The sequence below is a fragment of the Anoplophora glabripennis genome, unplaced genomic scaffold, assembly GCF_000390285.2.
Source record: "Anoplophora glabripennis isolate ALB-LARVAE unplaced genomic scaffold, Agla_2.0 scaffold229, whole genome shotgun sequence".
In the NCBI taxonomy this organism is placed as follows: Eukaryota; Metazoa; Arthropoda; class Insecta; order Coleoptera; family Cerambycidae; genus Anoplophora; species Anoplophora glabripennis.
In genome coordinates, this window is record NW_019417127.1 from 55,319 (window position 1) to 82,064 (window position 26,746).

The following is a 26,746-nucleotide window of genomic DNA, read 5'->3' on the forward strand; positions in this document are numbered from 1 at the left end:
TTTTAGAGAAATTTAATTTTTACTGTTTTTTAATGAAATTTCACATTCTGTAGATCGGTAACGAAGCGTTTGCGGACCTATGTTTATAGGACTTTTTTTATAAACTGACCTGAGCAATCACTCCCTTAAATATTGCCGCGTCTTTTTTAAACACACTGTATACAAGTAAAGTATTAAATGCAAGTAATAATAAAAGCTTAATATATTTTTTATTTATTAGTTTTTGGGAAAATACTTACCTACTTTCAAAATAGCATTATCATTTTTGTCATGACAAAATGTTTTTAACGTTCATTCGAACAAAAAACTTAATCAGAATGTTACAATTTTTGCCCAAAAAATGCCTGATACTGGAAATTCTTAATCAAAGTACTACTGTTAATGAATGAAATGAATGACATTTGAAGTTAATTCAATTATTTTTGTTCAAATGGACATTCAAAACTTATTGTAATCTTCCCGTATTCCTTGAAACCATATTAAGAAATCTTTTAATTTCTAATAATCCTATTGAAATCTTAAATAATCATTGAAATCTACTAAAATAACTGAAATCTCCTGAAATTTTTTGTAATCTGTTGAGAGATATTGTAATCTTGATTATTTATATGAAATTTGTAATCTTTTTTGAATTGATATTGAAATCTGCAAATACATTACAACAGATTTCAGAAATTTTGTAATCTTCGTACGTTTTTTCCTTAGCGGATCGCCCCTCGATCTCCTGTTAAAGTTTGTCTACAAAAAACTGAATCACCCTGTATACTTAGGTAGATATTTTTTTAGATAGCTGATACCGAGACCGGCCGTTTTTCTAACGTTGAAACAGCCTTAAATTTGGAGATTCCTGAAATGGTAAAAAATCTACTGGTTATAAATGGTTATGATCAAGGATCTGTAATTTCAAAAATTGACGGCAACTCTTTCAACGAAATTGAAAGCTCTGCTAGAAATGATTTACCAGATATTATCGAAAAAGAAGACTACCTCGAAGACTACCCTAAATACTATGGACCCTACCGAAGACCCTACCAATCATCTGAAACTCCTTAAAATAGTAAGCGGTCATCATGAAACAATTTTAATGATGGTAGACTATTTCAAAAAAGCACACCAGTCTGTGAGCAATCAGTCCTCGAGCCGAGAATCGGAATTTTTGAACAAAAGTCGAGTTCAAACAATGTCAGAGTCTCGATCAGAGTTGTCTTCAGTGGATTCAAGAACACCAGATTTGAGTGAGAATGCCCTCATATTCAAGAATTTTAAAAACGTGGGGAAAAATAAAAGTGATAAAAACGTATGGAAACCTATGGTCCAGTTGAACTTAGTGGAAGTGGCCCTTTCGAATTAAACAGAATTGACAATATTCCAAAAACCTACAAATTAGCAAAAAGAAGATTAAATTTATTATAGATAGGTACCTACATTTATTTCCAAGTTTAGTTTTTTACTCCCAGCTGCATTTTAATTTAGTTGATGTTGTTGTTTAGTCCTAAGATACAATATTTGTTATTTTGTTTTTTGTAAACCATATTGGAAAGTATACAAATAAACCTCGTTTATTGAATGGCGTGATTGTACCCCACTAACATAGTAAGCGACAATTAGAGAGTAATACAAATAATATTTGCGTAAACTGAGTAATATTTGAGTAATGTGAGTAATATTTGTGTAATATGAGTAATATTTGGGTAATATGAGTAATAGTTGAGTAATATGAGTATTATTGAAGTAATATGAGTAATATCCTAGCAATAGTGAGTAATATCTGAGTAATAGTGCATTATTTACCAAAATGAGTATTTTAGTGTACAAATTTTAGTCAGCGGTTTCCCCCTCGGGAATTATTTTCTGCTAAATCAGAATAAATTTTTTATTCTATTATTAAAGCGCCTTGAATTTCATATATACTTAGTGTACATTATGTAATAAATACCACATAGTATTCTTAAATATTCTTGTTAGAATGCCAAATTATTTTAGTACCTACTACAACTTGAGCGAATCGAATAGAAATAGACAAAAAGCATTTTTACAATAATACAAATTTGTTAATTTATTATCCCTCTGTTTAACATTAATAGCTATTTTGCAACAGAAATCAGATATAGAGGAGGCAGTAGACGTTTTTTCTGTTGTAGTAATTTTTAACGTCATTAATAAGTATATTTCACTGTGCATCGTGCATCCATCAACCCTTGCTAAAAATTTTAATGAAATTATTCCTAAAAAGTAGTCGAAGTATTAGATTTAGATGACAAAATTAACTTATTTTTGGTCGAATTTATAATGTGTGTCTTAAAAAAATCGTAAACGAACTTTTGCTGGTTGAATTGCTACAATCTACTGGTTAGCCTTGACCAAATAAAGTAGTAACAAAGACGTCAATGGTCTTACCAACAACTATAAGTACCTACGTAATCTATATTCTTTTCTCCGCGATTTATATAGTAAAATTGAATTTATTAGATAAAAATCTTGGAATCTGTCAATATCAGATAACACACTCAAAAAACATTGTATGGCACAGAGCCTTACTGTACATTATTAAAGTTATAAGAAGAATGAATTTGTTTTTAATTGGAAATTTTTTGCTGATATATTTTCGATTAGATACCTTTATAGGCGTATCAAAGGCGTGCGGATCAACATAAAATAAAGTGAACAATGTTTATAAGATTTATGTCATTGTATCATTGCGAAACACGTAAATTGTTTTACGCATCGTTGCCATCGGTTCCACAATATGGATGGGATCTGTTATAGATTTATAGATCGCATCACCAGGTATGTTTCTACCATTGTTTCAGAGAAACTTAATCGCAGCGGTGATAAAATGATGTGATAATCTGAAGAGAATGGCCGTTCAACATCTACTGATGTAATATTTGGTTGTATTTATTCCAGTAGGAATGAAATGTTTTATTATTTACTATACACATGCAATCAGTATGAAGATTAAATCAAACATAAATTGAGTCTTTTTTTATACGTGTGTTGAGCACTGTTTAATACTTATTACTTTATGTTTATTAATATTTATTTTAAACGTTTTTATACATATACAAGTATGTCTATACTGAATTACATTATTGTTTATATTTTTTTAGTAAAAGAAAGTTGTTCGTTATTTAACCTTCCCTATAACCACATGCACTTGAAATAACGCGTCTTGAGTGCCTCTTTGTTGGAAAAATTTACTACTGATAAAGCTGTGATGCTGACCTGAGTACATAATTTATTTATTACTCCTTGCATTTTTTATTAATTTTATAAAAAAAAAAATAAAAAATCAAACATTTATTCGAAGGGGACAGCTTAAATAGGTATTTTTAGAACTCATTATTTTCATATACTTTCATAAAATTATTTTAAAGGTATTCCAAAAAAATATATCTGCTTTGTTTTCCATCTGAATAGTTTTTACATGTTAATAATTTTACAGCTATTGACCGTTAAATTTGTTTTTTTTTTTAGTTATTATAGTATGAATTGTTTGCTGTATTTTAGCACTAACTACGCTCGACATAATTACACACAATTATTCATCAAAAGAAAACTAAAATTGTAAAAGAAAACGTTTACGTCATGTTAGTATAGCATAGTTAGTTGTTTTTGTTATCGTGCGTAATTAATTCCTATCGTTGCGTAATTAATTTCTATCCGTTCGTGTTTATGGTGGCGTATTGTAGACAATTTTATTTGTTGCTTTTTAATTAACAATGCGTACGCCTATGTCCCGCGTCTCAGTTCTGACATTAGAGCAGAAACTTTTAATCATTAAAATCTCATTTGCTAAATATTGTTAAATAAACGCATAATGCTGTTAATTACACTAACAGGATAATTACAAAATAATGAAACATTTTAAACAATGTTTAGTTTATTTATTTACACAATAACAACCAACCTTCCTAAATTTTTTTTGGGACACCCAATTTGAATGTTTTTTATATAGTGGCCTTCTAAATGCACTTACTGAACCTATTACGATAATCTAGTTGGCAAACCATGATCTGTTGCGATTTTTTTAGAAGCTATTCACTGCAGGGATTTTTTTAGTACCTACCTATAATAATAAGTATATCTAACTATTCTAACTTAAAACGCCTTTTCTCGCATTTAATTAATCTATGATGCAGACATACAATTTTTAATTTATTAAGTTTTTGTTTCAGATTAAAAAATTACCTAGAAGATACTGAAAAAGTTCGAGGAAATATCTGAAGTTCAAAAGTTAGCCAATTGCTTTCCCTAAGACACATAGCAGCATAGCATAGTTGTATAGCATAGCATAGTTGCTTTACGCAGATATATTGCAGTACCTACTTAGTTGTTTGCCCTATTTTTTTCCAACATCTTTACGTCGAACTAAAATGGTGATTACGGTCCTGTCTAATTTATATTTGTGGCAAAATTAGATAAAATATACAATACAAATTGTAACTTATACAGGTAGGCATATACTAGTATTCTGCCAACCCAAAACGAGAAAATAAATAATTCAAATAATCGTAGGTAGTAAAAAAAAAGCGTTGAACGTACGCCAAAGGGAAAGTAAAAAGTGCTAATCGGCGGATTTTATATAAGTATAGGTATGTACCTAAGTATCATAATTTAAAGAACACATACTTCAAATAATTTGAAATACTATCAAATTACTATTTTTCAAGATTTTTCTCCTTATCTTGCTTCAATATTTTGAATACCTGCACAAAACATTGTTGATGAATGATGACCTACAAAATACTCATTTAGATATATTATTTTAGTGAATGACTGGTAAAATTTAACACCGTGCTCTTTAACACGTTTCTTATTTTCGTTGACGAGATCATAATTATGGTCCACATTTTGTTAATTTTCCAAAGGCAATTATGTTATTTAGATAAGGAATTATGTTAATACTTCTGTTAAATTAAGACTAAAATATATCTAGGCAACTTATTTTTTTCAAGTTCGGGAAATAAAACTGTTCATTGATAATGATGAACAATTGCAAATTTTCAGGAACCACGTTATATTGTGAAACAAGTTGGAAGTTTAAAAATTCACATCTACTTATATTATGATTGTAACACTATTAATTACTTAGTTATTTGCAATTTTAACAGTGTAGGTACTTACGTAAATACTTAATTTCTGTAATATAATCTGCCCTCAATTTTTTCTTATTAAATAAAAAAAATCCTAATTTAATTTATATTATAATTGAAATTTTTGAATGTAAAATACCTAGATACTTGAATATCAATTTATTTTAAAAAGTTCTCGTTTTACATAACCTTACCTTTGTGAGATCTTATGTTCTTTGAAGCACTATTTGATAATTGTATCGTTAATTTAATTTATCCACCACGTTTTAATTATATCGAACACAACTGCAATTATTATCTATCTGTTGCACACAATGCCACAGTAACACACAACAACTTCCACTTGCTACTGCAAAAATTTAATAAACCACTCACTTGAGGCAAAAGAAATTGCATTTTGCTTTTGGCCAATGAAGAAAAGAATAAAAGATATAATGGATTTTAAGCAAGAAAGAGATGAAAATATTGTATTTTGGGTCACATAACTTCTGGCGCTTTATTTAAAATAATTTTTAATTTTTTCATACTGAATTAAATTATACATAGAATTATTTAAATTTATACTATGTATACGGAAAATTGTAATTATTAAAAAATGTGTAGATTTACTGTGTGAAAACTTTTACGTAAAAATGTAGATCTTATTACATTAAACTTTTAATTTTTTAGGAATGCAATCCATCTTCCTGTATATCTAATGAGCAATAGCACAAAAAGTGTCTCAGAATTTGTGCCAAATCATTTTTTTTCTAGAAAGTGACTTCGCCGGATTTTTGTTTGGAATGCTATTTGTATTGTTGATATCTGATAACATAGTTACGGAAAATATAGGTCCATATACAGGGTGTAGCACGGTGACGGCCCATTAAAATTATTTCAGAGACTACTTCGATTTGAATTTTGAAAATTTGGGAGACCGGGTTTTCGGGCATGCCCTTCTCAACTAAAATAATGGCGTCCACGTACCACTTCCGGTTATACCGGAAGTCGTCATCAACTTGAAGTTTTGCTAAAAATTCCACAGCTATCCTCGCAAGAAATTACATGATTTTAGGCGATTACACAAAAAATAGTAAATAACTTAAAAACTAGAAGAGATAGATATAGGGAACCCTGATACCGTTCAAAAGAGAATAAAATTGTGAATCGGAATATAGAAAAACATATAGGCCGTTCCATTAAAAAAATCCGACTTACGAAGGTTTGAAGTTAACTAAACTCGGCATTAAATTTCTAGTACCCTGTATGCAATTAAGTCACTTTGAAAGTACGGATGGGAAGCTTAGGGGTCTAGCTATCCCCACCCCCTATAAATATTGTTGCTTTATTTTTCTTACTACATATAAAATACACATGGTTTGAAGCTAGTCACTGTTTCTCTCCATTTTTTTTTTAAATTAAATATATGGAAAACGGTTATTTTTAGAAATAGGGAAACTTCATAAAAGTCCACTTAAAATAACACGTAGAATCAAAAATTGCAATAATATATAGGGTGTTCCATTTAAAATAAGCAAGTTGACGGCGACTTCCGGTATAACCGGAAGTGGTACGTGGACGCCACTATTTTAGTTGAGAAGGGCATGCCCGAAAACCCAGGATCCCAAATTTTCAAAATTCAAATCAAAGCAGTAATCTCAGAAATAATTTTAATGGGCCGTCACCGTGAGACACCCTGTATAACAGTAGGCAGCAGTGGCGGACCATGACCCCTTTTTAGTGGGTATGTAGCAAGATAGTTTTTAACAAGCGAACATTTTTCCCCTAGTAAGTGGAGTAGGGATGGGTAAAACGTGCGGAGAAAGCCATCCATGGGCGTATCATTTTAGGGAGTAAAAATTATTAAATATGCAGGGTTCTACAAAGGATATTTTACACAAACAGGAATTCTTAGGGCTCTTTTGATAAAAATAATTGAGACTCATCACATAAAATCACATTTTTGAATTTCAGACCGTACGTTTTTCATTTATTTATGTTTCAAGTTAGTAAATTTTCATTTTCGATATACAGCACTTTATTATTATTTTTTAAATATTCTCTTCGCAATACTACAATTTTGTTCTTTTCTCTTAAAAACCTTTTTCAATTTCATTCCACCCGTTGCACACATGTTGGAACCGGCTAACCGGATCCGATTACCCGGCAGCAAGGTGTACAGAGTCTTATGGCAGCTTTCACACGTGACGGAAGGAGATATCCAGCGAACGGTCGCCGGGTTGTAGCTGGTAGCCACCACTGCCAGCCCGGCTGCCGTGTACCGGCTAACCGGCGACCGAAGTGGTAGTAGTGCATAGTTTTGTATTGACGCTTTCATACTTACTGGGTGCTAGCCGGGTTCAGTCGTCCGGTTTCATTGAAAAGAACAGGACGTGTCAATAAATTCCTTAAATATTTGTACACCACTATGTCGAATGTTTGTGCGCTAGAAGTAGATATTACATTCTTTATATCACTGGTTGAAACCAGACCTGTCCATTGGGACAAAACTTTAGCCTTTTCATATTTTTTAAATATTTTTCATATTTTTAATTTTTTTTTATTGCAACGTCGGCAATAGCCAAGCCACATAATTGCAATGCGTCTACGATTCATCTCTTGTCGTGATAAAAATGCAACTGAGACTAATATCGGCCAAACCGGTATGAAAATTAAATTATGTGTGAAAGAGCCAGCCGGATCCGGCAAGTGTGAAACTAGGCTTCACGTACTGAAAATTCGTTTCACTTATGCTAGTACGCCGAAAAACTTTTTGGGACAATCTAGACAAATATTTGTTTTCTGCAATGACAGTTTGATTTTTCTACAATGGAAGTCCATTTTTAAAATAAAACCCATGAATCTTCTTATGGATCGCATATTTGTCATTATGAGAATGATAATTATTTTCTACTTTATTATTCACTTTTTTACACTTTCGACACTTTTTACCACCCGATAAATACAACTGAGATTTTTGTTAAAGAACTGCGCGTTTTGACGAGATCACTCACTGACATTTCCATACCTTGTGTTCGAGTTCATTTATCATACAATGTTCTTGATTTGTTATAGTGCTCACTTACAACTACCTTAATCATCAGATTGGCCACCAATATTCTCATAGTTCCATTTTTAACAACAGTTATTGGAATAACCAAAATGTGAAAATGTCTTTTTCACTAGTACGGTTATGATCAGCACTGACACACCTTAACTGGAAACTGAGACACGACATGATTTCAAGAATCAAGCCATGCAGCTTTAGTCATATCTCTATTTGTATGCCACAAGTGTGAGTGTGCAGACTGAATATACTGGAACATTATGCGAAATGAACAGCACATTACAGTTTCTCTGCAGAGGAAATTAAATGGATTTTATACATAAAGACTAAGAGTAATTAAGAAATCATTTATTTGAGATATCTTGCTTATATGTTTGCACTCAGTGTACTATCTAAACTATATAATTAAAAATTACATAAAAATTATTCAGTTTGTACATATCAAATTATCCTAACATTGCATTGACACTAAATTGAAATTGAACACTAAATTAAAAAAAACAGTGTTACAATTGGAAAATCACCTGAAAAATTTTATAAAATATATGAATAATATATAAATTTCAATAATAAAAAAACTTTTTACTTAGAAATATTACACAAACTGCTTTATTAAGGCATCCACCTGTTAAAGTTTCTAATGTTAACAAATCAATTCTTTGTAGCAGTATATCGCTGGTGTGGTGGCAATTCCAATTTTTTTTCTAATTTCTAATAAACAATTTTAGACTTAAATAAAAATAAAAAAATACTATATTCGTAACTAGTGAAAATGTGGAATTTATTATCAAGAAATAAATGTTTTGTTCTAAATAACTTTTTCGTTTAGCTTTATATAATTTCTATTAACATTTCGAAAAGTTGAAAAGATTCATACAGGGTGGGCCATTAATGTTAGAAAGTAAAATAACTTCCTCTTGTTACTCATAACACAGGAAAAAAGTTTATATAGAAGTTATACAGAATCAAGAAACCTAAACTACAAAAGTGAAAACATTACATTCCAAATATTACATTTTTTAAATGGAACACCCTGCATATTTTTAAACATATGGATTTCTGAGAAAATTCTATATATGGCAATATAAACAGTTCATTTTAGTGCGGGGTTGCCAAGTCATGTAGAAAATTCTTCCAATTTTGGAAAAAACATGACCTCGAAGAAGTTGTATTAACTTTCAACTACTAACTCTTGGAGCAAAAATATTTGACAGAGTTATACGCAAATGTTAGGCAAAGACTCCTATATTAGCTAATATCAATATTTTCTCCAGGGCATTTTTTATAATACGATCATTTTTAGAAAGTTCAAACTTGATTTTCTAAAATTTTTCAAATGGAAAACCCTGTATTTTATTGTTCTATTTTATTCACATATCAGTCTACTTCAACTTTTATGAAGTATGTTCTACACCTTATGTTGTTAGTTTTTAAGATATAGCAACATTTCTGAAAAAACTTAATTTTTATTATTGTATAGCACGCCACAAATAAATGTTAGCTAATAAAATTAACTCAAAATGGAATGATAAATTTTGAACTGCCAAGTTGACACAATGTGACATTTTTTTCCAAAGCCATTTTGTGCGACTGAAAATAACAAAAATTAGGTTTTTCCAGAAATGTTGCTATATCTTAAAAACTAACAACTTTAGGTGTAGAACATACTTAATAAAAGTTGAAGTGGACTGATATGTGAATAAAATAGAACAATAAAATACAGTGTTCCATTTAAACATTTTAGAAAATCAAGTTTGAACTTTCTTAAAATTATCATATTATAAAAAATGCCCTGTATGAAATATCGATATTAGCTAATATAGGGGTCTTTGCCTAACATTTGGCATTTTCTTGGAAATCCATATGTTTAAAAATATACAGGGTGTTCCATTTAAAAAATATAATATTTGGGGTGTCCCGTTTTTACTCATCGCCCTGTATGTATCAAATTAATTTTGTACTTTAGGTTTCTTGATTCTGTACAACTTTTATATAAACTTTTGTCCGTATTATGAATAACAAGGGAGTTATTTTACTTTCTCACACTAATGGCCCAACCTGTATATAAAAAAGATGAGAAATAATTTTTCTGACCTGAACAAAATATATCATCAATCAAAACACTGTTTTAACATTCAATAATACCAAAAAAATTATGTAATTTAGAACATTCATTTATAATATTCCATCTGTTAAAAATGTTTTTAAAAAAATTAATATTATGACGAATATACAATTTAAAAAGCAAAATAAAATTTTTCATAATACGGAGTGTCCAGGTTAGCAGTCACTTGGATTTGAGCAGAGCTTGCAAAAATAATGTCACTAATTTATATATTTTTTTTATTAGGTTTACCCTGTAGAGTTGAAGTTAAAAATAGATTTGGTTATAATTTTTTTGTTTCTCATTAAATTTGGATAATTTTTTGGTAAAAGCTATGCCATTTCAATCTACTGCTACTAATGTATTTAATTTACTGATATCCACTTTGGGGGCCTGGGGGCTGAATGACCCATGTCTTGGCCCCAAAAAAATTTAAAGGCATACCTTTTTTAATTTTTATCGCCACTTATAAGATTTTCATATTATTTTTTAAGTGAAAAAGGTGCACTTATCGATACAACAAACCATCTTCGAGATCAACGCATTTGATGCAGAGAAAATAAAAACACAAAACCAAAAATTTGTCATTTCTACAGCAAAATAAGTACTTGCTATCAAATGCTGTGTGACATTATGCATTTATTTTGCCACATAAACAATTGCTATTCACAATTTCACGAGCTAATAACTACAGGGTGAGCCCAAACATTTTTTTTTTAAACTTGTTATTTTTGTAATTCCTATTACCCAGGATATTTCCTCGACACCCTGTATATGTAGATTGTATATATGATGTAGATATAGATTTAAGAAATAAAAAAGTCGGTTAATATAATAATTATTGATAATATCATTAGAACTGCCACTCGCAAGAGCTATATCATTATCACACTAATTTATTTATTTATTTATAATACCTAATATTCATCACTGTATCATATAAATTAGTACATATATTGGCACTTTTTCTTATTATTAGCTTGGCAACGCAATAAAAAATAAATTAAGTGAATTATGACTATGTCTTATTATTCTTTGCTATATTGTGTGAGGCCCAATTTAAAGACGTCTTCCATGAATTTGAGAGGGCCTCGTCGAATTTAGCTCTAAAGTGTTGCAGTGCTTCTTCGTCTGTCTTATTTAAAACCTGAAAAAGAATGCCAACAGTTAAGTTAATCTACCTGAGACAGTTGAAGTTATTAATATTCTTACACAGCCTTCATAAATGTTTACAAGCCACGTGACCGTCCAGCTTAGGAAACCAGCGTTTCACGCCTGATACTGTCAACTAAAATTTCCTAAATTTTAGCGTCATCAACATTAATGATTCGTTTACAATGAATAATGACGCACCGTTACGTCTACGCTCGAAATAATGCAATCGTGGATTCGTTGAATAAAATCTCGTGAAAAATTACACCAACCGGTGAAACAGAATGTTGTGTTTTAATGTAATCTCGATTTTATTTTTTTAATAAGTTTAATTTTACCAAAATTTAATTGCCAACGTGAAGGAAATAAAATTACTGTTCCAAACAAAATTACTGGTCTTGTGGCTTGTAATCATTTATGAAAGCTCTGTATGTGCTGCCCAGAATACTAATCTGAAATTATTTTTTTTTATCATATTAAATACCTGAGTTATAATTTGTTTTTTAACACCACCATAAGATAGCTCCCAAACCGGTGGCATGTCCGCACTTATTAGTGTTACCTGTTGTTGCCTCGTTAAACCAAGTGTATGAAACTAACAAGTGGCAGAAGACAAAAATGAAATGGAAAATAATCTTGTAAAAACAAATCGCTTTCGTATGACTTTGCAACATGCTATTTTAAAGACACCTTATTTTTTTATACCAATCGACATCAGCAGACAATTGTGCGGATTCAGCAGATGAACCACTGAACAAAAAAATGTTTATATGTTTGAGAATAGGTGAAGTATATTCATTGATTGACTAAAAAGAAAAAAAAACCCCGCAAGGGAAAATTTTCTAATTTTCAAGGTCAAATCTGGAAATTTTTAGTTGCATTTGCAATATTACCGAAAAACTGACGTTAGCGATAAGGATTTTCATTTAAATTTTATAAAAAATGGAAATATTAGTTCAGCTTGTGGACTTCTGCAAACATTAACGCATACCATATATTGTTTCAAAGAAGCTTTGTGGTTACTACAGCCTCGCGTGACATTCCCAAAATTGTTAAATCCCTCCTTATTCCACACGCCTGACTTTACACCCAGAATTAAACACGGCATACAGGTAAGTTATTTTAAATAAACACATCCACACAACCTCTTATACTCCGAATACCATTCATTCCAAAACTTCCGAACATACACATTGTTTTTTGACTTCCCCTTTTTTCCATATCGAGAGAATAAGGCACAGGTCTTTAGCAATTTAAAAAACCCTTTTTGTCCTCAATTTTCTGGAAAATGGCGTTTCCAATAAAATACATACTGGATCATACATAGGAAACATTTCTACAATTATTATACAAAACAAATATTAACCAAGAATTGTTTTAATCGTGCACTGGGCAAAGCGTATCGTATAAACTGTTTGAAGGCAGGCGATGACAATGCTGCTTCAATTTCCGCGTCACTCGTTCCCCCGTGCCGTAGTTTACTCCCATGTTGGCCGCGTCGTTGCCATGACAACCGCCATAAACAACGCTATGAAGAGAAGCGGAATACACACTGATTTTAATCTAAGTCGCTTACTTATACTATACGTTATATGATATGAGGTTGATGTTCGCACTCAACGAAGGCAATGTTTTTTTAGAAGGCATTCACCGCGCAACTATTCTGTTTATTTCTACGTATTAAACAAACAATATATTTTCAATATAGAATTATACTTAAATTATAAAATTTATATAAAATTAAAAATAATTGTAAGTTCCACAACCAAACGGAAATTTTAGGTAAAGCGGTGCATCACTTGCGTCACCTGGCGAGCCATTACTCTAAGTGTGAAACTAATTTACATTTTAAAATACTTAATTTTGATGTTTTATAAAGTGTATACATATAATAAAAAATAAATAAAAATACTTACCAAACTGATAGATTCGAAGTATTTAATTTCAAGTTTTTAATAAAAAGTATTAGTTACTATTATTTGAAAGCACTATGTTTAGATTATGAATTTCAGTGTCAAATGATTTTTGACATTGAACTATTCTCGGTGAACTACATAATACCAGTCTATTGGAGGTGATATGACAATAGGACACTAGTTGGGTAAAAAAAATGGCCCAGATTAATTTGACGACGCAGGTATTAATTTTTACTGGAATTCAAATAGAATTTGCATAGTGCAGTGTTGTATATTATTAAGTTTAACTTTGTGGTAAAATTTAAAGCGGTATTTAGTGAAATTTAAGTGTATAACCAAATAATGTTAATTATTTCAGTGTGTAGTGAGGGTACGGTGTGTTTGTGTGTCTTCGAGGTTAAATTTCTTTGTTATATTGTTCAAATTTTGGGCAACCACAAACATGAACTTTAAAAGTAAATTTTTTGTATTTCCCTCCATTATTTATCACACGATGGATTATTGATAATAAAAAGAACAAACTTTTCACACATATAAAAAAAAGCCAGTCATTCATTCATATGGCAAGATCTGTTGTTTACTATTAGAGACTGCCTAAACTGCTGGTAGTGACATCATTAGAGGATGATATATTTTATAGGGGAGCCGACTTACCAAAGTTTCACGTAAATAATTGAGATCCTTTTCAGAGGTCAGTTCAGGAAGACCTGTCGATATCATCATCGCGAAAAGTGACAATATTAGATTACCGTGTTTCCGTAAAATCATAAATGCCTAAAAAATATAACTTATAATTTTATACAAACAATTCAGTGACTTTACCTTTTCACAGTACTCTTGAAAAATTTTGAATTCCAATGCTTTAGAATTTTGTCCTTTATTTATAACGTAAACAAAATCATGTGTTAACACGAAAGGTACTCGTTCCCTTTTGAATCCAAATTTTTCTTTAAAGTGGCCCAATATGTGCCCAAAATCAATGTGGAAAAGCTGAAAATATAAAATTTTATGTCAAAACACATTTGTAACAAGTTCTTTTTAATGAGTAATTCAAAATAATGTTACTAATGTTATGTTTCCTATGGAATATCGATATTTGAAAATTACGCTGTACCTGACCGTTCCTCTTGACCATTATATTATCGGAATGCCTGTCTGCAATTCCTAAGACATACGTGGCCACACAATAACCAGCACACGACAGTGTAAATTCAGTCACTGCCTTGTTTAAAGCAGCTTCAGTTGTATTGTAGTCTTTTAACCATGCTGAAAATAAATATTATATACTTACTATTATACCGAATTATATTATCTCAAGGACACAAATTTAAAAAAAAATTGACAAGCTCTCCATTAATGAATTCAAATATATAATTCTTTAATTATAAAGAGTTTTGCAATATTTCGCCAACAAAAGTCTTCACGTGATTCTCTTACCAAAAATAAGAAAATAAGAAAAGAAAAAAAGTTAATATGAATATAAGGTAGCAATTCTTGTTTTTTTTTTTCAGTTTTTCTCATTATTTTATGATTACCCTGATATTTGTACCAATGCTGACCGATTACATCACCAGACACAACATTATTACCATTTATTTTAAAGTACAGCTAACAAGGAAAATATGGCCATGTTTTAATTCATATTTTGTTGAATACCATCCAGATACAAAAAAATTCATGAGGACAATAATTTAAAGGATAAAATAAAGAAATTGTCTTTTCTCAGGAGCTAGTTCGTTGTGGAATCAAAAAATAATCACCCTGTAGATTAAATCGATCAGTAATTTCTACATTTCATTGGAGTTAAATAATGTGTTGAATGTAAAAAATTTAAACAAATCATCTTTAAAAAAATGTGTAAACGAAATTAGAATCATTAAAAAATAATAAAACTTTATTACACTGCATTTTTCAAATGACCTGTTTCGGATTTATGTTCACATGAACATTTCCTGTATTTTTTTTATCGTAAAATTTCTAAAGGCACTAAAATGAAAAAAAATATTAATTATTGCAAATTGCTGCAAAATAGCAACAACAAAATACTTATAATTCCTCTTCAATGTTTCATGATTAATGTTAAAGAAATATCTGTTATAAAAATAGTTAGAATTCCTGGTAGTAAAATTGTTGTCAATACATTTCTGTGATTCAACATTAATTAGTTACACATTCTGTTGTAAAAAATTCGTATATGTCCTGTGGTTTTGCAAAAAGTAAATAAATCCAAAGAAATGAATGATATGTAATATTTAAAATTTACATTTTAAAAATAACAATAAAATAGTTTTTGTCCAGTCATAATTTTTGAGGACAATGTAATCGGTATAACTCATATCTATGCTACTGGTTTCAAATTAAACATATTTTCACGCTTTATTAAAGTATTTGCAGAAAAAATTACATTTGGATATCTTAACTTCTTTGAGCAAAAACATTTAGACAAGTTGTATTAACTTGAAGACAAATTGTTATACCTCTGTATAAATGATTACAAGCCATGTGACCGCTGAGCTTAGGCAACAACATTTTACGGCTGATACTGTCAACCAAAAATCCCTAAATCTTGTCATCAGTCGTAATTATCTGTTTACAATGAACAATGACAAACCGTACGTCTATGATCGCTGATTGATTGAATAAAATATTGTAAATAACTAAATAAATAAAATAAAAGTACTGTTGGAATAAGAGAAAATGTACTAAATAATTTTTGTAGTTTTTTTTAAGTACATCAGAAAAAATATAAAAAGAATTNGATCCGTTAGGTTTTCTTACCCCTGTAACTCTTATTTCTAAGCTTTTGATACAAAAATTGTGGACTTTGGGATTGGGATGGGATGATCCTCCACCTCCTGAAATTTTAAATCGCTGGGAAATATATAAATCTCAGATACCTTTACTTAGTTCTTTAAAACTTAATAGACGAATAACAGTAGATTCATATAAATTTTAACTGACCGGCAGAAGAATATGTAGTTTTCCAAAACAATCCTAGTAAGACGACACGAGAGCTCTCGATCGAGCGGGTGTTTCCCTTTGGACAATCCTTTCTCCTGAATGCATCTCTGGTCAGGGTAAGTCGACTTTGTCTCGTAGTAATTAGTAATGTGAGTGCTTCATACGCATAACAGTTTTTTTTTTTTTTGGATCTTTTGTAGTAGTTATAGAATCACCAAATTCACAGTCCATTTTTAATGAAAAGTATGTTACTATTTTTTTTAAATATTGCTTAGTTTGTGAATTTCAGTGTCAATAACTTCTGATATTCACGTAGTTTAGATGGACTACATAATATCAATCCACCTGATGCCACATGAAAACAATGCGTTACAAAGTGAATTTGTCAAAAGACAATCAAATATGTCACAATAACATTTTATTACATTTATTTTAGTTTTCAATTTATCCGTTTATGGTAGATAATTTTGGGACTTTCACTGTGAAGTATTAGTTTTTACTGGAATCAAAATAGAATTTATAGTTTAGGGTTGTATTTTATTAAGTTTAATTTTATAGTAAAATTTAAAGTGGTATTAATGAAGTGTCTGTGTGTTTGTGTGTCTTCATGGATAAATTTGTATGATATTATGAATCAAGAAAAATGCAATTTCCACCATTCAAAGTTACACTTTATATAAACTAAATCCATTCTGCAAGAATAGCATTTTAAAACATTTCTTACCTAAAATGGGCCCCTTTCTGAAGGCAGCCGTGGCAGTGAACATACCCTTTTCCTTCTGGATATTCGCAATAGTCTCGGCATTTAAAACTACTTCTATCATACCTACTCTATGTTCTAGGGATATGCAACCATAAGGATTCATTCTGTGTGACACACATAAAAGTTATACGTTAGTATAAATTTGAGGTATCCTTGAAAACCTACTAACCTTAAATCTAAGTTTTCCCCCTTCCACAACCTGTCCATTACTCTTATCATTTGCAATGTTAACATGTCTTGCCTAAGATCGTCGCCGTTTTTGAAAATGATGTAGACATCATCTCCGTAAGTATCAGAATTTTCAAACACCACCCACAGGGGCCTCATTTTGCTGTCCATAATTTTACATTTATCGTATCTAAATAAAAAGAGTACATTTGCAATGCAGAAATGTTTGCCCTCAAGAGAAAATAGAGTGATTTATTTGAATATGGCAAAAATTAAATACATGGATGTTCTCACCGAGCTATGTTTATAAGTGCAAAGGTAAATGCGATAAAACAAAACATATAGATAGGAGACCTCAACACGCCACCCATGGATGTCATATACTTAAGATCATGTGAAATACGCATTCCTAGCAGTAAGTTTGAATATGATAGTTGTTTCATAGCTCATAAATTATGTTTGTGGCATTATTGATCAACTAAATGGTTGAGCGTATACCAAGTTTATTATGTATCCCAACGGATATCCAATCGTGTGAAGTCTAGACTTCTCGGGGGCCAATATATAAAACCAATTGGGCCCATCCATCGCCATGGATATTTCACACTCAAAAAGTCAGGAACATGTCCATAAGATGTATAAAGATAAATCTTGTAATAAGTTATCTCACAGAAACCTATTAGTTCTGGTTCTATTACTCTATTATTGTACAGAAACGGATAAAAGATTATAGAAAATCGATGTTGTGCTCGAAGTGACGAATAACATATGGATTTTCTTGGCTTTAAACAAGATATACATTTCTATCCATACATACAACCACATCTGTGAAAAAAAAAACATTTTCTATACACTGCGGATCTTTTTGGGTACATTCCAACAGCCATATCAAAATTTTTATTGACATAAAGTTCGAAACGTCTAGAATTTGTTAGGTACGATAATGGATGACAGAGATTTTCACATAGAATTTTCGACACTATGTTTTAAATCTGATGGGCCTTTTCTCGGGTACTCAGCTAGGAATTTTCTTATAATAGTCGTGGAACTTATTGGTAAGTTGCAACATTATGTTGAACTGTACATATATTCTGTTAAAATAGTTTCTGGAATTTGACATTTAAAAATTCTGCGTAAAGTAGATTTAATTTTTTTTTTTGATGGAAAATTGGTAGCAAGTAGTTTGTTTACAGCTGTTAATTTTGTTAGTCCATCTAAAGTGTGTTACGCGATTTTTACTATGGATGTTATTGAACAAAGAGTTTGTCTAAAATTTTGTGCTACCAACGGAATTTCTGATGCTGAATAGTTGAAAATGTTGGGAAAGTCGTACTGTAATTCTGTTTTATCGAAAACCCAAGCATACGAATGGTACAAAGCAATCAAACATGGTCGAGAAGTGGCTGATGATTTGCCATGTTCTGCTCCTCCTTCAACGTCTTCAACTGAAGAAAACATCGATAAACCTTGGTTATAGTTTGAGAGAACTAAACATAGCTCATGAATCAGTTCGCACCATTCTAGTTGCTATTTTGGGTATGAAACGTGTTGCAGCACGGCTTGTTCCAAAAGAGCTGATTTTTTTTCAAAAGGAGCATCGCAAAATATTGCTGAAGACATGCTTAAATGAACTAATTTGGACTCTACATTAATGCAACGTATTAAATGGGTGACGAGACATGGGCTTATGAGTATGAAATGGAAACGAGCCAACAAGCCTCGGAATGGTGTTTTTCTAATTAGCCGAAACCAGAAAAAACCACATCAAAGGCGTTCAAAAATCAAAATTATGTTGACTATCTTCTTTGATTATTGTGGTGTTGTTGACATATAATTCCTTCCGTATGAAGAAACAGTCAACAAAGATTATTTGGGGATTATGAGGTGTTTGAGAGAGTATATGCCGCAAAAGTCCAGAAGAAGGACAATTCTTGGACTTTGCACAACGATAATGCACTAACATACAAAGCGATAATTGTGAATGAATTTTTGACCAAAAACTCCACGAATGTTATCTAGCAGCCACCGTATTTGCCGGATATGTCTCTTGCCGAGTTTGTCCTCTTTCCCAAACCCAACCCATAAAACAAAATTCACTGAAGACGTTGAAGTTCGTACTAGAGTATGTGTTTAAAAAGTGCTTCGATGACTGGCTTATTCATTGGAAAAAGTGTATTGCTTCAAATGGAACCTATTTTGAGGGAGACAAAATAAATTTTGAGGATTAATTGAATATATTGTGTTTTAGTGACAAATTCCGGATACTTTGTTGACAGAATGTATGTTGGTACGTACATACCAATTAAATTAATTCCATATTGTTACTTAAAACAAAATAATAACAAAATAGTTATTATTTAAATTAATTAATTTAAAAAAATATTGATTCATTACCATGGACTTAATCCCTTATACACATCTATTGCTATACTCTTAAACCTGACTACTATCAAATTGTACTTCACAGGGCATAATATGGACAGTTAGGGGGACCGCCTAGCCGAGTGTCTTGGTGGGCCGGAATTTGGATGGGTGACCTAAGGCAGGCTCGGGGACGTAGCTGTGGCAGCCTACCAAGAGACCTGGGTCGCCCAACATTTACCGCACGCGTGTGCTCCCCGATAAATGGTAATGAGAACAGAGCAAGAAATCTCTGTAACTCAAGACCATGCCATCATACATAAACTATACGAGACTTCGCCACCAAGCCATCCGTGTAGTAAATAAGATGGTTTCAAGAAAAGTACTTGTGTAATGAAGGAGGGTGTACAAGGGGCCTAATAAGGCCTAAATGCCGTGGTGGAAGACAATTTCACCACCCTCCGACATACATACATACATACATACATGGACAGTTAGGGTACAAAAAAAATAGAATGAATTGATTCTGAAATTTTGCAGGTGGTCTTTTAAACTATTGCCGAGTTCTAATAAATCACCCTGTATACGAAAATAATTTAAATAATCAGAATTTGCCATCTGGTAATACTTACTTAATTTTTCTACACCTGTAGCTGGGATCCAGGGGACTCCTAGTATGATGCGCAGGAATTCTGCTGTAGTTGAAACCTGATTCAGTTGACGATTTACTGAGATATTCTCTTAACACACCCCGAGCTTTCTCCTTGTCTTTTTTTATTCGAATTAAATCACTGCACTTCTTCAATGTCTCCACACAGTCGAGTTGCTTTTGCAGAATGTGTATGTGTTCCTGGGTGCCTCTGAGGTACGCCTCTAGGATGAGACCGAAGCGGACCGACACTGAAGGCACTTGCATTTCTGACCTAAATGTAGAAAAATGTGGATAATTGGATCAATAATTTAAAACACAAAAATTAATTAATTTCACAATAATTTTTCGTGAAATATTTTTGAAAATTAAGGAAACTCAAAAAAACCTCACAGTGAATTTAATTTTACACTATATCAAGAAAAAGATATGGGTTCGATTTAAAGTGAAAAAGTTTTCATGATCTATGAATGGTCACTGCTCCTCAACGTCTAGGCTTTCTAGGTGGCCAAACTGGCAGAGAACGACCTGCTATTTCAAAGGTACTATGAAAGTAATACCTGTGTCGCCGCACTATTCAAACAAATATCATTTTGACTGATAATACTGCAGCAAATAACAGCTCTGTGTGTTAATGCCCTGACCAGCACTGAAAATAGGATAGGATCATTCATCGGTTGGCTCACCTATGGCATACTGATAAGGACTAATAAGTTTGAAACTCACATATGTCCGATATCTCTACTGACAAATGATGCTAGTTTTTATTAGATATTGTAGGTATAATTATACTCGTTGGGGCATTAATCCGCAAAGTAGTTGTTTCCTGTTAAAACTTGATATACATACTGAATATGTTTTAATTTTAGAAACTATGGTCAAGAACCAAATGCAAATTGAAAATACAAAAAAAAGTACCAAGATTTTTTGCAAATTGTATCAACTACCCATTTCTTTTTTTGTAAATACAGATACATACAGAAAATGTATGCTTATTCCAGCATTTTGATAAAAATATCCTGTTTATTACTACTAGGGGTTACTACATTAACCATAGTTAATTAAAATGGTGGTTTTCAGATATAGAGAACTACCACGATGAAAAATTAATTTAAAAAATAAAAAATTAATTATCTCACCAGAAGATTTCAAAAAGGGATGCACAAATGTACAAAATATTTTTTTCGTAATCAACTGATAGGTACAATTTTTTTAATTTTTCACAAAACTGAAACGTTTATTATTTTTTACACTAACATTATATTTTTTAAACTTCAAAGAAAATAAATTTTTTTTGAAAATTTGAAATAAAAGTGATTGTAGATCATGAGGTTCCTGAAAAATGAAGTTTGCAAATACATTGCAACCTCTTTCCAAATCTCAGTCAGCTGCCCTTACTTTAAATTTTTATTGTATAATTTTCATTCAAAATCTAAAAGTTTTTTAAGTAGATCTAGAAACCACTCCCTATAAAAAATGTCCTCTCACTTTATTATCAAAATATGACACTTTAATTTCCACTATTATACACAAGACATCCCAAAATTAACTTTTTCCGATTACAAAAGTTTCTGAAATATTGATCAGTTACACACCAAGCTTATACCCTGTACAAATGGGGTCAGCACTTACTTAAGATGCCAAAACAAGAAATGTCCTATTTTTTGATTTATTAGAGCCCTCTTTAGAAGAAAGTGTACCAGATCACAATCGGTGAATATTTCATGTTTAATTGCTTGCACTAATTGCAGAAGAAAAAGTAATAAATCTTCATCACTAAAAACAAAACAATAAAATTATAGAGAAAAAGAACCATCCGAATATCACTAAAAAAAGTAATACTGACCTGACATCCCATAAGCATTTTACAGCAAAGCTCCTAACTTCATGATCCGCATATGCAAAATCTAGTAATTCCAGAGATTTCTCAATAGGTAACTTAGGCCAGTCTGTTAACAGACATACAGCCTGACTAACATCTTCCCTTTTATCCCAATCTATACACAACAACAATTTTGGTAAAAATTCAGGATTGTGGTCACGCCAGTAATATCTGAGAGCCCACATATTTTTCCTGTCCTAGAAAAGTATATATTTTATCTTACATATGCAGATAATGTACAATATTTTTTTGTTTCAATAGGAAAATTCAAAATATAAGGCATATCTACAAAGTAAAAACACTCAATTTTAAAAAAATCGAAATGGCAGTATATTTATGAAAAATTGACATACTTAAAAAGGTACATCAAACACTTTTTTCAATATAGTCACCTTCTATCTCAATGCACTTTGTAGTGTTTCCTGATAACTTTGTCAAAAAAATTTCCCGCTGCCTCTCGGGCCATTGTTTCACGTCACTGTGGACCCTAACGTCTTCTGACCTTCTGAAAACCTTTTTCCACCCATAAATACCTTTAGAGGGAGAAAAATCAGAAGGTGCCAGGTCAGGGCTGTGAGTGGGGTTGTTGATGATGTTTCAACTGAATGAATTCAAGAGTTGCTTTGTGGAGTTGGCTATGTGGAGACGTGCATTCTCATGCAACAAAACTCCCTTCGTTAACATCCCCTTCTTTTGTTCTGTATCGCCCTCTGTAGTGTTTTCAGTGTATACTTCATAGTACCATAGTATCTCCTTGGTGCAAAAACTCAATGAGAAGAATCCCTCAACAGTCCCAAAACACAGTTGCCATGATTTTTTGGGCTGAAACAGTGGTTTCAGAAACAATTTTTTCGCTGATGGCAAAGACAGATGTCACCACTGCATTGATTGTCTTTTTGTCTCAGGGATGTAGTGGGCCACCCACAATTCGTCGCCAGTCACAATACAATCAAAACATTTTTCATCTTCCAGTTCGAAGCGCTCGAGGAATTCCCAAGAAGGTGAAATTCTGTTGGATTTGTGTTGATCCGTGAACTGTTTTGGTACACGCCTCGCACATAATTTTCAATAACCAAGTGTTTCAGTAATGATTTCATGCAGAAGAGATCTGTACATTTGTGGAAACACTGCATTCATCTCTTCCAAACTCAATCAAAGATCGCCACGAGGCATTTTTTCGATCTTTGTCACCATCTCGTCAATCACGATTAAGGGATGCCCACTTCTTTGTTCATCATGAACATTTGTTCTGCCAGGTTTATATTTACGACACCACTTGTACACATTAGTACGATTTATCACACCGTCCCCATAAACAGTATTGATTTTGTTAAAAATCTGGGACGGCCCTTTTGCAAGAAGAAGCCGGATTACGCTCCTCGCCTAGCAGCTGGCTGGATTCGAAATAGCGACATTTATTTCAACACACCACTGCAACAACAGTTCTCAACTGACTGAGCACGCGTTCTGCTTTCAATATCTCGGCCTTGAATGTAGTATTGCCAACATTGTCGAAAACCAAAACCGCAGATCATCAGATTCTCAGTGGGTAGTCTTAATTTGTGTATATGCCTCGTAAGTACCAGTATCAACCATTTTCATAACTACTTTTAGAATATTTATTTTAATACTAAACAATTACTTAAAAAGTACGAATAGATAAAAATAAATATAAATCGTAAGACATACCTGGTCATGAATTTCATACAAATCAAAATTGTAAAGCTGTTTTTTATAAAGCTGAATATCAGGTACTTCCCCCGATTCATTTTCTTTTTGCATTTCGATTTCCTTAGCATAACTTTTCATGATTTCTATATCTGGAAATAGTATTATCTGATCTTTTGCATAACTGTAAAAAAGAAGATATATAAGTAACACGTTTCAGACACCTCAAAGGATATTACCTTTTAATATGTATGGATATTGCAGTGGCGTATTCTGTATTAGGGTTGCAGACAACCGTACCTAAGGGGTTGAGAATCATTTCTGAATTTATCTCTTCAGTGTAAGTCCACATGTAGAGGGTCATTGCACCTGTTTTCAACTGACTTTTGAAGTCAAATACAGTCATGTTAACCCATGCCAAGGGATTGGGCATCCAATCCTTAAATATTATAAGAAAATAGGTAATCTCTCAAACTTCTGTGATAGTACTACGTACCTTACTAGAATCTTTAAACTTTTTCGACTTAGTTCCCTTTCCCCTTACAATCTCATAGATAACAAAGCAAAGCCTGGCAGTTTTGGGTATGTTATGTACTTGAATATCAAAATTTAATGTAATATCCAATTCTATATCACATTTCTCATCAGTTACTCTATCAGATGTTTTCTGAGTTTCGCACAAAGGCTTTCCACCGTGGAAAAAACCAGACTGAAGGCCAATCTGCATAACATCAAGGTGAAATTAAGTTTCAATAGTAAGAATTGATAGAATTAGCATTACCTCTGGATTTTTCTTTGAATCTACATTCAACTTGGTAATTGTATTGACTGTCATTACATAATTATCGGTGATGGACCAGGATGACACTGTATTTTTCTTTTTACGAAGTGTATTCGTAGAATTATATGGCACTGGTTTGTTTTTTTTATTGTCAAAGATGTCTAATGATTCGTAATCGTTTGCCTGGGATACTACAATTCATTGTTAGATTTAAATAACATAATTTAATTTGCACTTACCTGGCACCCTGTCTACATGAACTGTGACTAAAGTTGGGGTAATTTCTCTAGATATGCAGTCTTGAATATATTGGAATTCTATGATTTCATACTCTCCTACTAAAAAATCATCTTGACTACAAACTTTCAAAACATATTCATTAGTTCTTTCATTTCTGCGGTTCAGTATTGTGGCCCTCTTGGCTAAAATCATTTCTAATAGCTTCTTGGGTTTTATGTTAGGCGGAACGTTAAAAGTGAAAGAACTTTGCATTATGTCTTTCTCGTTACTTCTGTTCTCAGAATAGTTATCATATTCGTTATCAAATTTGGATGCTATTTTAATGAATTTATTCTCTTTTAAATATTCGGTCAATATGAAGCTATTTGTTGATATACGTGGAGGGAACTGGTAAAACAGCTTTTCCTGCCAAGTCTGCTTTTTTCTATTATCGGCAATTTCTTCACCCATTTTCCGCATCTTAAAACGGAACTCATTTACCTCTGAACTATTTAAGGCATCAAATTCCTGCAATCCTGGAAGTATAATACTTGTATTTACTTCTACACAAAATATTGATATTTTCAATGTTATTCTTAAAATTATTATAAACATTTTTGTTGCCCAATTTTTAGATATAAAACATACATACGTTTGCCTATCAAATGACCTATGGAAATATTGAGAGAATCGTCTATTTCTTCTTCCCTACATTCTGTTATAATTAAAACGGCACCAGTAGGTCGAATATCGCATAGCCTTCGAGACTCATCAACCAGTTTTTCTCTTTCGGCCATAGAATTGATGTACGTAAATATGTACACCGACATGTTGTGCAGTTTTCCATATAAAGGGAACTTGGCAGCTTCCTCCCATAGATCCTAAAAGTTGATAATTATAAAAAACTTACTTCAAGTTCCAAGTTATAATAAACCTCTTTAATGTCTGCGAGTGTGGCATTGTAGTTTACGTTTAATAAGATGATTATTCCATTTGGTAGAAGGCAAGTGACTTCTATTGTACACTCGGTGGAAATTTGATTCCAAAAATCAGGTAAATACTCTGCTGGAATGGGAACCATTTTCCTGCTTAAGTTTATTATACCATGATACAAATATTATCTCTAAATTATCTGCACCAAACAAGACTGTAACCACATTGGGTTTTCCTGTTGATTCATCTAAATGTGCTCATATTACATTTTTCTTAATGGCAAACTCTGCTACATGCAAAATACTCTTAAAATAAACTAAAACGGAGAAAAGAGATATATTTGTTATTGCCTCAATTACAATCACAATATTTTCGAATCTAATTTATCATATCACTTATCACATCCTAGAATTTAGACCCATCAAAACAACAGGATAGAAATCCAGATAAATAAAATGTAACTAAAAGCATTTTTTTTCTACATTATAATTAAAGTTAGAATTCTTTAGGGGAATTAATTTAACGTTGGTACCTCAAAAAAACGTGACGTCGTTTGTCCTGCATATTTGGTCTACCTAGATTACAGTATATCTATGCTGTGACCCACAAAATATATCTGTGACCTAGATATTCTTGCCCACACTTGCGCAAGGTCTGTTTTATAAGTTTTGCATCACAGTCTAGCTTTTCCACGCTTTCTTAAAAAAAATTAAAGTGATAGGTTAGGTAGGGTTAGATTTTTTTTGTTTTGTTATGTCGGTATTTGTAAAATAGTACTTTTGTAGCGGAATTTTATTGGAATGGTATATTTTTTTACTATTACGAGAAGTAACCCGCCATTATTCCATGGCTAGAAATTGGCCTCAATGATTTGGGATCGAGGGGGATTATCCCTCTTTATCCTGCCTCATCTCGTGTAGGCCTGGACAGCCTTCGTAGGTGGGCCCCATCCGTCGTCTACCCCGACCGCAAATGCGGCCGGTGTAGGCGCTTTGTGGGACCTCCTTTTGTCCTGGCTGGGCCCCGCCGGCTAGGGCCCTTTCTTCT

General features: G+C 32.0%; 3 protein-coding genes across 3 annotated transcripts in view; 1 reads left to right on the top strand and 2 right to left on the bottom strand.

The window, feature by feature from the left end:
• LOC111692159 overlaps positions 1 to 1,351 on the top strand; it is an 11,250-nt gene extending 9,899 nt beyond the window's left edge. The window contains exon 2 of the mRNA XM_023455954.1: positions 787 to 1,351. Coding sequence (XP_023311722.1) covers positions 953 to 1,351 — 399 coding nt within the window. The 5' untranslated portion in view covers positions 787 to 952. The remainder of the gene's footprint in view (positions 1 to 786) is intronic.
• The window catches only part of LOC108908088 (P3 protein), a 42,167-nt gene extending 36,701 nt beyond the window's left edge, over positions 1 to 5,466 (bottom strand). Inside the window, exon 1 of the mRNA XM_018712008.1 lies at positions 5,291 to 5,466. The gene's annotated coding sequence lies outside the window, so the exon portion shown is untranslated. The remainder of the gene's footprint in view (positions 1 to 5,290) is intronic.
• A 5,798-nt stretch (positions 5,467 to 11,264) lies between these two features.
• LOC108908090 (phosphatidylinositol 4,5-bisphosphate 3-kinase catalytic subunit delta isoform) lies at positions 11,265 to 26,116 on the bottom strand. The gene is made up of 16 exons (XM_018712012.2): positions 25,701 to 26,116; positions 25,419 to 25,647; positions 24,787 to 25,302; positions 24,548 to 24,738; positions 24,263 to 24,487; positions 24,006 to 24,205; positions 23,788 to 23,950; positions 22,063 to 22,295; positions 21,849 to 21,992; positions 20,200 to 20,490; positions 17,208 to 17,396; positions 17,000 to 17,142; positions 14,429 to 14,580; positions 14,137 to 14,304; positions 13,969 to 14,088; positions 11,265 to 11,393 (listed from the first exon to the last, which is right to left on the bottom strand). Exons 1-16 carry the CDS (start codon positions 25,845 to 25,847, stop codon positions 11,265 to 11,267), a joined length of 3,240 nt encoding a protein of 1,079 aa, XP_018567528.1. The 5' UTR covers positions 25,848 to 26,116.
• Between the last annotated feature and the right edge of the window lie 630 nt (positions 26,117 to 26,746).